Source organism: Natator depressus, chromosome 7 (genome assembly GCF_965152275.1).
Source record: "Natator depressus isolate rNatDep1 chromosome 7, rNatDep2.hap1, whole genome shotgun sequence".
NCBI lineage: Eukaryota > Metazoa > Chordata > Testudines > Cheloniidae > Natator > Natator depressus.
Genome location: NC_134240.1, coordinates 81,146,866 through 81,161,281, shown reverse-complemented (window position 1 = coordinate 81,161,281; position 14,416 = coordinate 81,146,866). Strand labels below are relative to the sequence as shown.

The following is a 14,416-nucleotide window of genomic DNA, read 5'->3' as shown; positions in this document are numbered from 1 at the left end:
GGTATAGGGGCCTGTATAGCCCCTCCAGTTTTGCAAGACCTCAGCCTTTTGAAGCTTTGCCCTGAGAAGGGGACCTTTGTTTGCTTTCTTTGTTTGTTATGAGGACAAGATCAGAGGTCCAAACTGTATAAAAGAGACACTCACAGATTCATAGCCAAGGTGGTTATGAATTTGTAACCACAGAAAACCTCCTTGGTTAGGTTTGAAGGACTGACTTCTGCCAGAGCCCTTGTTGGAGCTGGGGTGATCTCTGGTGAACTTATTGGCATGTGTGTATGTTCTTGTATTATTCTAAAATGTTTTCTCCATAATGCTTTCCCCTTAAGAATAAATGTGCTTACTTAGAAAAGGCTGTGTGATGCCTTATAACTTTGGGCAATCAGACTGTTTATAGCCTCTGAGGAGAAAAGCAAAGCAGGCCTGCTTAGGCAGTCTGATTGCTAGGGAATTCACTGTGTAGGCAGGGAACTGTACAGCCTGAAAATACCTCGGTCAGTAGGAAAAGAGAGACGCCTGTGTTCCCCCAAGAGAAGTGTCAGCGGGAGCCAGAAGGCTGAGTGGGTGCATGCTTGGTGGACCTTCCATCTGTGTGATGGGTAAAACTATTGAACTCTTCCCAACTTTCTGTCACTGCATTATTAACTAAACAAGTATTTAGTTTCCAATAACCATGACCGTAGATCGTTTCTCTATCCTCCCTGAGTTCAGTTCAGACAAAGCAGAGGTCAAATAACTTTACAGGGTGCACTGCACATTGTTCAGTTGCTTTCACATACACCCTGTCCAATCACCTATCCAGATTGTCCTCTAAAAAATTTAAATGCCCCCTTCTTAAAATGAGGTTGCCCAAAAACATTTTTAACCCAGCACCACCACACACTGTTTGTAAGTTTCATCAGCTTGTAACCCGCTAGGTTGCTTTGCTCTGTCAGTCACTGCAGCTAAACAATTAAAATCCCCATAAAAAACAACTATCGAGACATCATTAAAAATAGCAGGAACCTCTATAAGAAGACCTTTCCCCTGCTTCCGACGTTGTGGGTCAGAGATGGTGAAACAATGATACCTCACACCCAAACAACAGAAATCAACAAACACCTCCCCAGCTGTAATTCTACCACCCTCTGCACCAAAACTGCATAAATATAAAGCAGTACCTCTACTCCACCATAAGTATCAGGCCCTGTGGACCAAAAAAGTGGGCCCCTCCTCTAATTGCTCTGAGCTTCCACAACGTCATGCCTGGAACAGAGTCTTGTTTCTGGCATCCCACAAGATCCTAATCCTGCCCCTCCAAAAACTGAAGGATCATTTGTTTCCAGCACACTCTTAGGATGAGTGCACATTCCAAGTTGCAATTTTCAGTCTCATCTATACAAAAGCTCAGGTCCAAATTGTCACAGATACTTGCAATCCCCACTTAGTGGACTACCTTGTCACTGCTACTAAACCCCCTGACTTACCCCTCTCTCTCTCAATTGTTTCCTTTAGCCCTTTTTCCTTGTTAGCTAGTTCATGATTGTCAATTGGGGGGCCTCCTGAGTCACCAGATCCTGATGATCCCAACTCTGATAGTTCTTTCAGAAATTGCTTAAGCTCAATAACTCCTGGTTCCTTTCCCACAATGAATGTGGGCACGTTACAAGCAAAGGCTTCTCTTTCTGCTCCCCTTCATCTGCAACGATGTCCAATACAGAGAACTATGAAAATGCTACATGGTTTGGACAGTTGGTAGGCCACCCTCAGTTACTGTAAGCCCAGCAGTCTCCTTGGATTCTCTTTTTCTTGTCTGACTTCAAGAAATTTTTCCATTCCTGAAGTTGAGCACATCGAAACCTGCTCCCCAGCAAGAGCATCTGCTATACCCATAGCCTGCCAGTCTCTCCTTGGTGACTGGGATTCCTGCATAACCAGTTGTCTGTGGTTGTCCCTTCCCTAGTTTCTCTTTCTTTGCCTCCCCATTTCCAGTATTCTCCCCCACATTACCAGTGCTCATATCCCCATCTGTATTGTCCAGGTTCTCGAAGGTTCCCATTTCCTCACCCTTCCCAATCCTGTATCAGTAAAGGACATGGTCCTTCCCCCTACAAGTAGAGAGGCTCTGCCATTCAAAGTGGGGCTTTCATCAGTCATTGCAGTGCTGCTTGGAATCCTTTGACTACCCCGAGCTCAGGAAATGAGGAAGCACCACAAGATCCACCAATCTGTGCACAGTAACTTCTGCGTCGGTTTCCAAATAGACAGACTCTTCCACCATCACATCCAGAGAACTCACTGGAGGAGACATCTTGGCAGGAACAGGAAGTGAGAACTCTCTCTCTTGCACACTGCCATTGTGTTTGGGTTCCTAATGCCACAGGGGAATGTTTAAATCCCCCAGGAACATGTATTTTCACTGAAATCTAAAGAAACATCATGAAAACAAACCAGATCCTGATCCAGACCATCCTGATGTGTAGAAAGAATAGTAAATATGGCAGGCGACCAGCTTGGCTTAACAGTGAAATCCTTGCTGATCTTAAATACAAAAAAGAAGCTTACAAGAAATGGAAGATAGGACAAATGACCAGGGAAGAGTATAAAAATATTGCTTGGGCATGCAGGAGTGAAATCAGGAAGGCCAAATCACACCTGGAGTTGCAGCTAGCAATAGATGTTAAGAGTAACAAGAAGGGTTTCTTCAGGTATGTTAGCAACAAGAAGAAAGTCAAGGAAAATGTGGGCCCCTTACTGAATGAGGGAGGCAACCTAGTCACAGAGGATGTGGAAAAAGCTAATGTACTCAATGCTTTTTTTGCCTCTGTCTTCACGAACAAGGTCAGCTCCCAGACTACTGCACTGGGCAGCACAGTATGGGGAAGAGGTGACCAGCCCTCTGTGGAGAAAGAAGTGGTTTGGGACTATTTAGAAAAGCTGGACGAGCACAAGTCCTTGGGGCCGAATGCGCTGCATCCGAGAGTGCTAAAGGAGTTGGCGGATGTGATTGCAGAGCCATTGGCCATTATCTTTGAAAACTCATGGCGATCGGGGGGGAGTCCCGGACGACTGGAAAAAGGCTAATGTAGTGCCCATTTTTAAAAAAGGGAAGGAGGAGGATCCGGGGAACTACAGGCAGTCAGCCTCACCTCAGTCCCTGGAAAAATCATGGAGCAGGTCCTCAAGGAATCAATTCTGAAGCACTTAGAGGAGAGGAAAGTGATCAGGAACCGTCAGCATGGATTCACCAAGGGCAAGTCATGCCTGACTAATCTAATTGCCTTCTATGACGAGATAACTGGTTCTGTGGATGAAGGGAAAGCAGTGGACATGTTATTCCTTGATTTTAGCAAACCTTTTGACACTGTCTCCCACAGTATTCTTGCCAGCAAGTTAAAGAAGTATGGGCTGGATGAATGGACTATAAGGTGGATAGAAAGCTGGCTAGATTGTCGGGCTCAACAGGTAGTGATCAATGGCTTCATGTCTAGTTGGCAGCCAGTATCAAGTGGAGTGCCCCAAGGGCGGTCCTCACACCGGTTTTGTTCAATATCTTCATAAATGATCTGGAGGATGGTGTGGATTGCACCCTCAGCAAGTTTGCAGATGACACTAAACTGGGAGGAGAGGTAGATACGCTGGAGGGTAGGGAGAGGATACAGAGGGACCTAGACAAATTGGAGGATTGGGCCAAAAGAAATCTGATGAGGTTCAACAAGCACAAGTGCAGAGTCCTGCACTTAGGATGGAAGAATCCCATGCACCGCTACAGACTAGGGACCAAATGGCTAGGCAGCAGTTCTGCAGAAAAGGACCTAGGGGTTACAGTGGATGAGAAGCTGGATATGAGTCAACAGTGTGCCCTTGTTGCCAAGAAGGCCAATGGCATTTTGGGATGTATAAGTAGGGGCATTGCCAGCAGATCGAGGGACGTGATTGTTCCCCTCTATTCGACACTGGTGAGGCCTCATCGGGAGTACTGTGTCCAGTTTTGGGCCCCACACTACAAGAAGGATGTGGAAAAATTGGAAAGAGTCCAGCGGAGGGCAACAAAAATGATTAGGGGACTGGAACACATGACTTATGAGGAGAGGCTGAGGGAACTGGGGATGTTTAGTCTACGGAAGAGAAGAATGAGGGGGGATTTGATAGTTGCTTTCAACTACCTGAAAGGGGGTTCCAAAGAGGAAGGCTCTAGACTGTTCTCAGTGGTAGCAGATGACAGAACGAGGAGTAATGGTCTCAAGTTGCAGTGGGGGAGATTTAGGTTGGATATTAGGAAAAACTTTTTCACTAGGAGGGTGGTGAAACACTGGAATGCATTACCAAAGGAGGTGGTGGAATCTCCTTCCTTAGAAGTTTTTAAGGTCAGGCTTGACAAAGCCCTGGCTGGGATGATTTAGTTGGGGATTGGTCCTGCTTTGAGCAGGGGGTTGGACTAGATGACCTCCTGAGGTCCCTTCCAACCCTGATATTCTATTATTCTATGAAAACATTTGTTCTTGTATTAAATTTTGAGGACCCCTACATTTTGGCCCTATACTTCATAGAATCACTTCCTCACTTCTTTACACTGTTCTTTAATGCTATATAAAACTGAGCTCCCAAGACAAGATATTCAGGGATTTGCTATAATCAGGGATTTCTGAAGGATTTACAAGTGACCCTATATTTACTTCTGAACACTGGTTTGTCAGAGTTACCAAGGGTAACATCTCAGTAGTGATCTATTAAACCCACTTACTCTGGATTCTAAATCAGAAGCAAATGTTGTAACAACCTTCTGGTAGCCAGCGTACATCCATTCACCTAAGGCAGGATAAATAGCAAGAAGGAGGGGGGGGGGAATGGGAGAGGAAGGTGTCTTTGAGACCATTCTTTCACAGAGTCATAGGTTTGGAGGTCAGAAGAAGTCATTATGATCATCTTGTCTGACCTCTTTCACAAGCCACAGAACCTCACCCAGTAATTTCTGCATCAAGCCTACAATTGTCAGCTCTCCTGTTGCCAAGAAAAAAAAAAGTGGCAATTTCAAAAAGTATGCAAACTACATTAATCAGAGGGAAGACACACTAAAGAACCTGAAGCAAAGATATTGAAGGGGAAAAACAGAATGAAGGAAGCACAAAACACGGACACAACTTGAAGTAACTCACTTTTATTGTAAATCTGTTGCAAGAGTTTATATGCTAATTATATACATAATTAATGTGCATACTTTTTCAATGTACTGTGTGCTGGGTAACAGATATTCATCTGAAGTTTTCTTATTTTAAATCTCTGCTAAAGCAAAAGAGGGTATTGCTGTGTGTGATGTGTAAAGGATTTTAGTTCAGCTTCTTAAAATATGTACACGTGAGACTGCAAGTTTGCAACATTCCTTTCACGTTTTATGTTGGCATTATCAGAAACAATGTACCATATTGTTAGTTGGTTATAGAAGAATCTTATTTTAGAATAAGCTGAAAGTAATGAAGTGTATAGATCCTAAAAGCTGTAGCTAACAGGCTCTTTAGGAAATCACCAGGGGGTACCATGCCTCACCTTTCCATAGCCCAATAGCTGCCAATTCTCATCTTTTTAGAGAGACAGAGAGTGTGTGAGAAACTGCATGTCAGAACCTTGTTCATTATTTCCCTACCCACTTTCAGAAATCAGAAGCCTCCCCTGTTGCTATGACATATCATTGTTCTGCTGATGTTTTATCATATCTGCGTGGGCAGTGTTTGGATTCCCGGTGTTCCTGCTGCTTAAATGAAGGTTAGACTAGATGTGGACTAGAACAATGTCCTTGGCATTTTGAGAAATCTTTAGACAATGATTTCCATTTACTGTGTGAACAGCATTTTGTGATCACATGATTGGATTCCACAACACCTACGCTAACTGTAAAATGAAGCCACAAAAATTTTATATTGTTGGCCTAGCATATCACAGGAAAACCACACTGCAGCTGAGGTGTACGCAACTCAGCTCCAGTTTTCTAAGGGCTCATTTATATACAAAAAAGAGTGAAATAGGACTTTTCTAATCTAAAAAAGGGAGTGTCCATACAAAGGTTTTGCACCAGTTTCACTATACTGATTTTGTTAAATTGGGACTCAAACTGTGTGTAGATCAACCCTTAGGCTCCTACTTCCCAACAAACTAACATGCCGCCAGTATACAACTCTCTATCATCATCCTTAATGGATTAAAGGGACTGTTTATTTAAAAAAACACTAATGAATATTACATATTTTACAGGAAAATCCTATGTATTTTAATAGAAATCAAATCAACAGTTGTATAAATAAAATAGGGGCTCTATAAAAGTGATTCTTTAAACCTAGGAATGTATCGTATACCACTAGACCATGCTCTCTCCCCTCTCTGAGCGGACTATAATGAATCCCCCCTCTTCAAAGTGACAGTGGGAGCTGGTCAAGAGCCATCTCCCTCCAGTGGGAGCCAGTAGCTTTTCCACTGAGTCCCACAGCTCCATTCAGATTCCTCTGCACTTTGGGGTTTCCCCTGTACCGATAGCCCAGAACACACTGCACTTCTCACAAGAGCATTCTTCACTCTGGGACGTAAATACGAGTTTAAGCCCGTTTGCAGGGGAGATTATCAGGACCCGCTGAAAGAGTTATCAGGTCCCAGCATTGTCAGGTGAACACTGCAATTCTTTCCCTAAAGGGCACAGTCATTTTAATTCCTCTGGTCCTGGGTTGGGTGGGGACTCAGGATGTGGCAGCATTGACCATTTTTATTTGCCCCAGTTATTACCAACTTGTTTTTAAATATTCATGCTAACATTACAGCCTGACAATTGCGAGTATTCCTCTACAAAACTAATACAACTCAAATATTCATCCTCTGTCATATATAGCCAGGCTACTTTTGAGTCAGCTGATGTTGTGGGATTGCTATTGAAGTTAAAATTGGCTATGCAGAGATCATGTAATTATTCCTGTAGCAACATTTGAATGTATATAAAAAAGATTTGATGCAGGTCACTAGTCTCCAAATGCCCACCTTTGTTCAGTAGGGAGTACTGTACGGTATGTTTGATTTAGTACCTATAGCTCTGAAAGAAGAAACCCAGTCACCCTCTCTAATGTTTTTCTAAGATGTTCATCACCACATGATCTACGCTGCTCATTGCTTTGGAAAAGTTGGCTCCAAATAGTGCCTGCTTGTTTTACTTACTAGAAGTAATTTTCTGTGAAGAGACAGTATTTCATGGGAAAATCTGATCAAGTGGTATTGTTAAATCTGAAGAAAGGCATAATAAAAATGAATGTTTTCATGATGTCTTACAAGTAGTTTAATGATTTTACATTTATGTGATGCTGTTTGTAATATGATTGCATGAGTAGTCTGTTCTATAATATTAAATATGCATTTACCCTCTCCAGCTAGCCCAGAAACAAAAATAATATATTAGCGCTTTAGCAAGTGAAAATCATTTTCAGTTTCATTAATTTGTTTTATTTTTTTCATGCATTCGGTAATTTAAATATGTCACAGTGAAAGATGCTATTGACCAGCTTTTAAAAAATATAAAGTGAATGTATCTTAAGAAATTTGATTCATTGTTGCTAGGCGTAAATTTTCAGTCTTATTTCAGCTTCTATATTATTGTTAACATGAAGCCAACTAGTTAACAGTGCACAATAGTTATGGACACATCCAAGCTCCTAGAGTATGTCTGCCTCAGGCATCCTGCTGTCAGCACAAGTGTTGTGTCTGGCTGTGCTCCCAGCACAAGTACACAGGAATATATATGAACAGAGGGTTAAGAGGGTATGGAAGCAGCTGAGATTGGAAACCAGAGATTTCCTGTTTTGCCATTTTGATTGTGTGCTACATATTATTTCATTTCATTTGGCAATCCATGAAATAAGAGTGTGATTTTTTTTTAAGTCACACCCAAAGGTATTGACTCTTTTTAAGATGTCTATAAATCTCAGCATATTTTACTGTCCATGTCCTACTGACAAATATAAAACAGCCAAAAGAAACAGGCATTCCTGTTTCATCCCCTGCTTGTTGGCCTTTGTCCATTAATAAACCATCTTTATTAACTGCCCGGCTGCTGAGCTCAAGTACTACTGATAGGTTTAAAAAGTTCACATAAGCCTGTGTCTCTGCTGCTCACCCCCTGGCACTGAAGACTCACTTTTGGAGTGAGCAACAAAACATGCTGTTCCCACAAGAGTTAATTTAGCGTGGCTGGAGACATGCAGATCAGCAGCCAGGGGACTAAGAAAGGTGAAAAGAGAAACATTTCCACAAAATGGAAACAATCTGATTTTTAAAATTTGAATGGGGAGGAAAGACCAGAAAGAAAACAAAGAATAAAAGAACCTGATACATTAATGCAGCCTCGTTCTAGAAAAATTCCTGGGACACGGAGATTAAAAGAGGTGTAACAGGGTGGTCTGTCCCTTTAAAGGCTGTGGGGCAGGGTACTAGGGTGACCAGATGTCCCGATTTTATACTGACAGTCCCGATATTTGGGCCTTTGTCTTATGTAAGTGGCTATTACTCCCCACCCCGTCCCAAAATTTCACACTTGCTATCTGGCCACGTTACAGGGAGCAGTCAGCCCTGTTCCGAAGAGAAGCCCAGCAGGCAGAATCAGCCAATCCAGCAAGACAGCATTTTGTGATTAGATCGGATACCAGGTTGGAGGCTATAAATGAGGGCTCCAGGCCATGAAAGAGCCTGAGACCAAGAAACAGCTGCGAGTACACTCTCCTATGGGCTGCAGCTGATTTTTGTACAGTACAGCCACTTTCTAACCATGTCCACTGGATGTGGTGGTGCTCTGTATTACAACTGGTCTGGAACAAAGAAAGTAAAAAATGTAGTAATTAGGGCTATCAATTACTTGCAGTTAACTCACGCAATTAACTCAAACAATTGTGATTAAAAAATTAATAGCGATTAATCGCAATTTTAATCACACGGTTAAACAATAGAATACCAATTCTATATAAGAAAAAGGCCCAAATTGAAATGTATTAAATATTTGATGTTTTTCCTACATTTTCAAATATATTGATTTCAAATACAAAGTTTACAGCACTCACTTTATATTATATTACAAATATTTGCACTGTAAAGAATGATAAAAGAAATAGTATTTTTTAATTCACCTCATACAAATACTGTAGTGCGATCTCTTTATCATGAAAGTGCAACTTACGAATGGAGATTTTTTTTTTTGGTTACATAACTGCATTCAAAAACAAAATAATGTAAAACTTTAGAGCCTACAAGTCCCCTCAGTCCTACTTCTTGTTCTGCCAATCGCTAAGAAAAACAAGTTTGTTTACATTTATGGGAGATAATGTTGCCCGTTTCTTATTTACAATGTCACCTGAAAGTGAGAACTGGTTTTCGCATGGCACTTTTGTAATCAAAAATAAATATAAAGTGAGCACTGTACACTTTGTATTCTGCATTGTAATTGAAATCAATATATTTTAAAATGTAGAAAACAATCCAAAATATTTAAATGAATGGTATTCTATTATTGTTTAAAAGTGCGATTATTTTTTAATCTTGCAATTAATTTTTTCAATCATGCAATTAGTCGAGGATTAATTTTTTTAATCACTTGACAGCCCTAGTAGTAATATATGTTTCATTGAACATAATGTTTTACTGGACAAAGTTAATTTATTCCAATTTGTATACCTATTTTAAAAAACAACAAAAATGAACAAGTATACCTACTAGAGATGTATAATACCAGGATCTCGATACCCACTGAGGCAGACCAAACTAAGGCTAAAAACCCCTCAAACCATGAAAAACTGTGTGACAAACTCACAAGATAACATTAGTGGGGCAGGAGATCAATTAAGCACTTCAAAAGCTGATTTTTGAAAAAAAAAAACCTTACATTTATGTGACCTGCTTTTTCACACTATGTATGGCATTCGGTCACGTTGCAGCAATGAGTCTATTGTAGTATCCCAGAACATAGCGCTAACTACCAACAGGACGCCCCAACCCGCACCCAAGTTATGGTGGGTCAAAGATTTGACTTGTTCTGCATTGGCAGTGGTTCTAGTCTAGCTGCTAGCTGATAGTGGGTATTTCTTATTGGTCTCCACCCAAGTTATTTTGTGTAGTCATTGAGCAAATCTCTAATGCACTTGTACAGCTGTATTTAAATTTGTGTCTGTGTTTTTAATTTTCTCCAACATTATGCAATCTTTTTGCCACAGCAGTAATTAGGGCAGCTCCCTTTCCACTTCCATCTTCAGACAGCATGAAAGTCACATCACACTGAGGTGCCATTTCTTTCACTGTTTCCCGTAAAATCCTAGAAAAACTAAAAGTAAAACAAAAATATTTTACAATGTGTAAATGGAGTGATCATTTCTACTTGTTTATAAATTATTTAAATCACCACTTATTTAATTTTGTGTATTCTGAAATTTTTTAGTTTGCTGATTTTATGCTAATGGTTATCATACACAACCACCATAATGTATCCCCAGGTATAAGGGATCCTGAGTGTATCCATGTTGTTAGCATCCTTTCTTCACTAACCCAAACTAAAACAGTTTGTTTCACCTATAGGAAGCAAGGGACCAAACAAACAAGACAGCACACCAGTCAACATCTTCCACTGGTTCTCCCCCTTCCCTTCAGTATGTTCTGCCTCCTACAGCAGGAAACAGAAACAAGTTCTTCCATCCTGTGAGATGGTGAGAGAAGAGGACCCATTTCCTCAGAGGGGACCATATGTCACTTAATGATGGTTCTTGCTCTAGCATGCAGCAACAGGCAACACTGGGTTCCAGATTCCTTTCATATAAAGGAGCATTGACGCCTTCTGTGGAGCTACTAGTCTAGCCAGCTCTTTGCCATTTCATTCATTGTACTTTATGGAAATTTCACTTTGCCTGTTCCAAGTGGTGCAATGGTGAACATGGAGGTTTAGATGCTCATTAGACCAGTTCACAGAAAAGGGGTTAGGGTTTTTTTGTTTGTTTGTTTGTTTTAAAGAAGTGGGGCTTTTTAGGTGCCAAAGGGTTCTGATGATGAAGTCCCATCAGGAGCTAATGCAGGAATTTGTACTGTAGGAGACTCAAGAGAAAAGAAGGGAAGAAGAGATGCCAAAAGAAAGTAGTTAAATCTATGGAAACATTTCCATAGCCTAAGTTGGTCAGTTGGGAGATGGCAACTATAAATTCCTCTCTATAAGTAGTGTGAAAAAGTTAATGTAATCTGGAAACATTTTAACAGCAAACAAAAAAAGTAGCACTTCCCCATCTTGGTCACAGTTTTCATTTTCAGTTTTCTTATCTTTCCTACCATCATGAACTGAAGTTAGCAGAGAAGCCTCATATTTTAGAAACTATTGAAGATGATAGGCAGTCTCCCTTCTGAAAGGTCGGTCTTCTGATGCGGCTAGTTTGGCAGCAAATTCTACACCTTCCTCTACCATGGTTAGACCTCATTCACGGAACATGGATGTAACCTCAGCAACTAGCGTAATCTTCCATTTCAGCAAGGCCACCTTTTTGGAAAAAATTCGGCCTACGCCATCACCAAAAATCATAAAGGTCCAAAATGCCAAAAATTAATTTAGAACTTTTAGAAACTTCATCCATTACAGGTTTCCAGCATGAAGATTTCCTTTTGACTGAGATTTCGGGGAGAGGTTCTCCTCATAACTGGAATTTTAATACATTTTAAGCATCCAAAAGGCCATAAAAAAAGGAAATGTTAAGGATAATATATGTGCTAAATGAACCAGAGAGGTATACAGTCTTTGACAGATGCAGCTGTTGGCTTGGCACAAGAATAGAATTGACTTACTATAAATTAATCAGCTGATGAATATGCCTTTATATTGTATTATTATTTAACATTAATATTGTATTCTCTCCTCGGGGCCAACCAGGTCAGCGCCCATTGTATCTGGGCATTTATACTGTATAAAAGAGAGTTTAGGTAGTTTCTAAATGTATTTAACTAAAAAGAGAAACCCTCATTTCTTGCTTGCTGTGGAAACTAAAAGACTGGAGACTAGCTCTTCTGTTAAACTCAAGATCAATCATTACAACCTCAGCAGCAAGTTTCCCTTTCTTCAAATCAGGCTGCTTTGAACTAATACAGTACAAGTGGCACTGCTTTGAGCCTCTCTCTTGGCAATTTTCAACCCTTAGTCTGAATTAATAAGTCAACTGCAGGAATACGCATTCATTTCTTGAGGATAACCTTTCAGTTTCTATAATCTAAACAGACTGTTGAATACAGTTTTGTTTGTTTTCTTAAGGGACTCTTAAGTCAACATTAAAGCAAAGTAGGAACAAAGTACTCACTGCGGGTGTAGTTTGTATAAAGTTCCATCCACTCCAACAGTGATTTTCAAGTGCTCTAGATTTCTGTTTTCTCTCTTCTTCTCTACTATAGCAGCCAGTCCTGCTCCACATAGCTGGGCTGCTCTCTTTGAAACAGCACCACACACCTCCTTTACGATAATGCTGTCATCACAAGTGCTGTCCAATCCAAGCTGCTGCAGAATTCTTCTAACTTGAAGAAGGGCTAGCCGGTCACTGTGTTCATACAAACACAACAGCAACTTTTGGTTAGAAGATACTGTGTGTACTTTTGGATTTTTAATCTTACAAATGAAACCGAATTGTTAGAGATTAGCTCTGGAGAAAAGCCCAAACACCCTCAACTGGGAGGGAGGATCTGATTGGAATTCAAATCCAAATCTTGCATCTTGAGCTCTTCTGTAATTGCTATGAAAACCACTTAAGAGGAATGAGGTAGTTTTTAAACGGCACAAATAGCTGTTGGGCACCTCTCATTGAAAATCAGTAGGAATTAGGCACCTCACTGCCATTCCTGCCTTTGAAAATCTCCCACCAATGGGTCACAAATCAGCCACCCTATTTTTTTTTAGCATCTTTTCCTTCAGGATCAAAAAGTGATTTTACTCTGAAGATCATGGACAAGCACTCACACACATTCATACACATGTACATTCAGAGTACAGTTCTTTTTTATAATCCATTATTAATACGCTTTTTGTAAAGGTAGTAACACTTGAGTGCCTCAGAAAACACTGTGAATGAGATAAAGGCTGTGCATGGTGGTAGGATTTTTAAGATGACATGGTTGAGTAAGAACAGGGATAATCACTCCTAACAATTACAGAATAATTATGTGACTCTTCCCCCCCCGCACCGCGCTCCTATTTTTAACAGGCTTCCAGGAAGGGGAATACTCCATGTTTCTGTGAGGGAATCACAGAATCATAGGACTGGAAGGGACCTGGAGAGATCATCTAGTTCAGTCCCTTGCACTCATGGCAGGACTAAGTATTATTTAGACCATCCCTAACAGGTGTTTGTCTAACCTGCTCTTAAAAATCTCCAGTGATGAAGATTCTATAACCTCCCTAGGCAATTTATTCCAGTGCTTAACCACCCTGACAGGAAATTTTTCCTATTGTCCAACCTAAACCTCCCTTGCTGCAATTTAAGCCCATTGCGTCTTGTCCTGTCCTCAGAGGTTAAGAACAATGTACCTCCTCCTCCTTGTAACAACCTTTTATGTACTTGAAAACTGTTATATCCCCTTTTAGTCTTCTCCTTTCCAGACTATTTTTCAGACTATATATCTCCAATTTTTCAATCTTCCCTCGTAGGTCACATTTTCTAGACCTTTAGTAATATTTGTTGCTGTCCTCTGGACTTTCTACAATTTGTCCACATCTTTCCTGAAATGTGGCACCCAGAACTGGACACAATACTGCAGCCTAGGAGGACAGTGGAAGAATTGCTTCTCATGTCTTGCTTACAGCACTCCTGCTAATACATCCCAGAATGACGTTTGCTGCTTTTTTGGGGTGGGGAAGCAACAGTTTTACACTGTTGATTCATATTTAGCTTGTGGTCCACTATGACCCCCCAGATCCCTTTCTGCAGTACTGCTTCCTGTGAAGTCATTTCCCATTTTGTATGCGTGCAACTGATTGTTCCTTCCTAAATGGAGTACTTTGCATTTGTCCTCATTGAATTTCATCCTACTTACTTCAAAATGATCTGGAGAAATGGTCTGAATTTTAATCCTATCTTCCAAAGCACTTGCAACCCCTCCGAGCTTGGCATCATCCACAAACTTTGTAAGTGTACTCTCTATGCCATTATCCAAATCACTGATGAAGATATTGAACAGAACCAGACGCAGAACTGATCCCTGTGGGACCCCACACAATATGCCTTTCTAGCTTGATTGTGAACCACTGATAACTACTCTCTGGGAATGGTTTTCCAACCAGTTGTTCACCCACCTTATAGTAGCTCCATGTAGGTTGCATGACCTTCTGATAAACAAACAAACTAGGAAAATATGAGACAGTATCAAAAGCCTTACTAAAGTCAAGATATACCACATCTGCTGCTTCCCCCCCATC

At 40.8% G+C, this 14,416-nt stretch overlaps 1 protein-coding gene across 1 annotated transcript in view; it reads right to left on the bottom strand.

The window, feature by feature from the left end:
- Nucleotides 1-5,133: 5,133 nt before the first annotated feature.
- Nucleotides 5,134-14,416, bottom strand: part of LOC141990970 (hexokinase HKDC1) — a 44,805-nt gene continuing 35,522 nt past the window's right edge. The window contains exons 17-18 of the mRNA XM_074958910.1: nt 12,312-12,545; nt 5,134-10,309 (exon numbers count right to left, since the gene is read on the bottom strand). Coding sequence (XP_074815011.1) covers nt 10,165-10,309; nt 12,312-12,545 — 379 coding nt within the window. The 3' untranslated portion in view covers nt 5,134-10,164. The remainder of the gene's footprint in view (nt 10,310-12,311; nt 12,546-14,416) is intronic.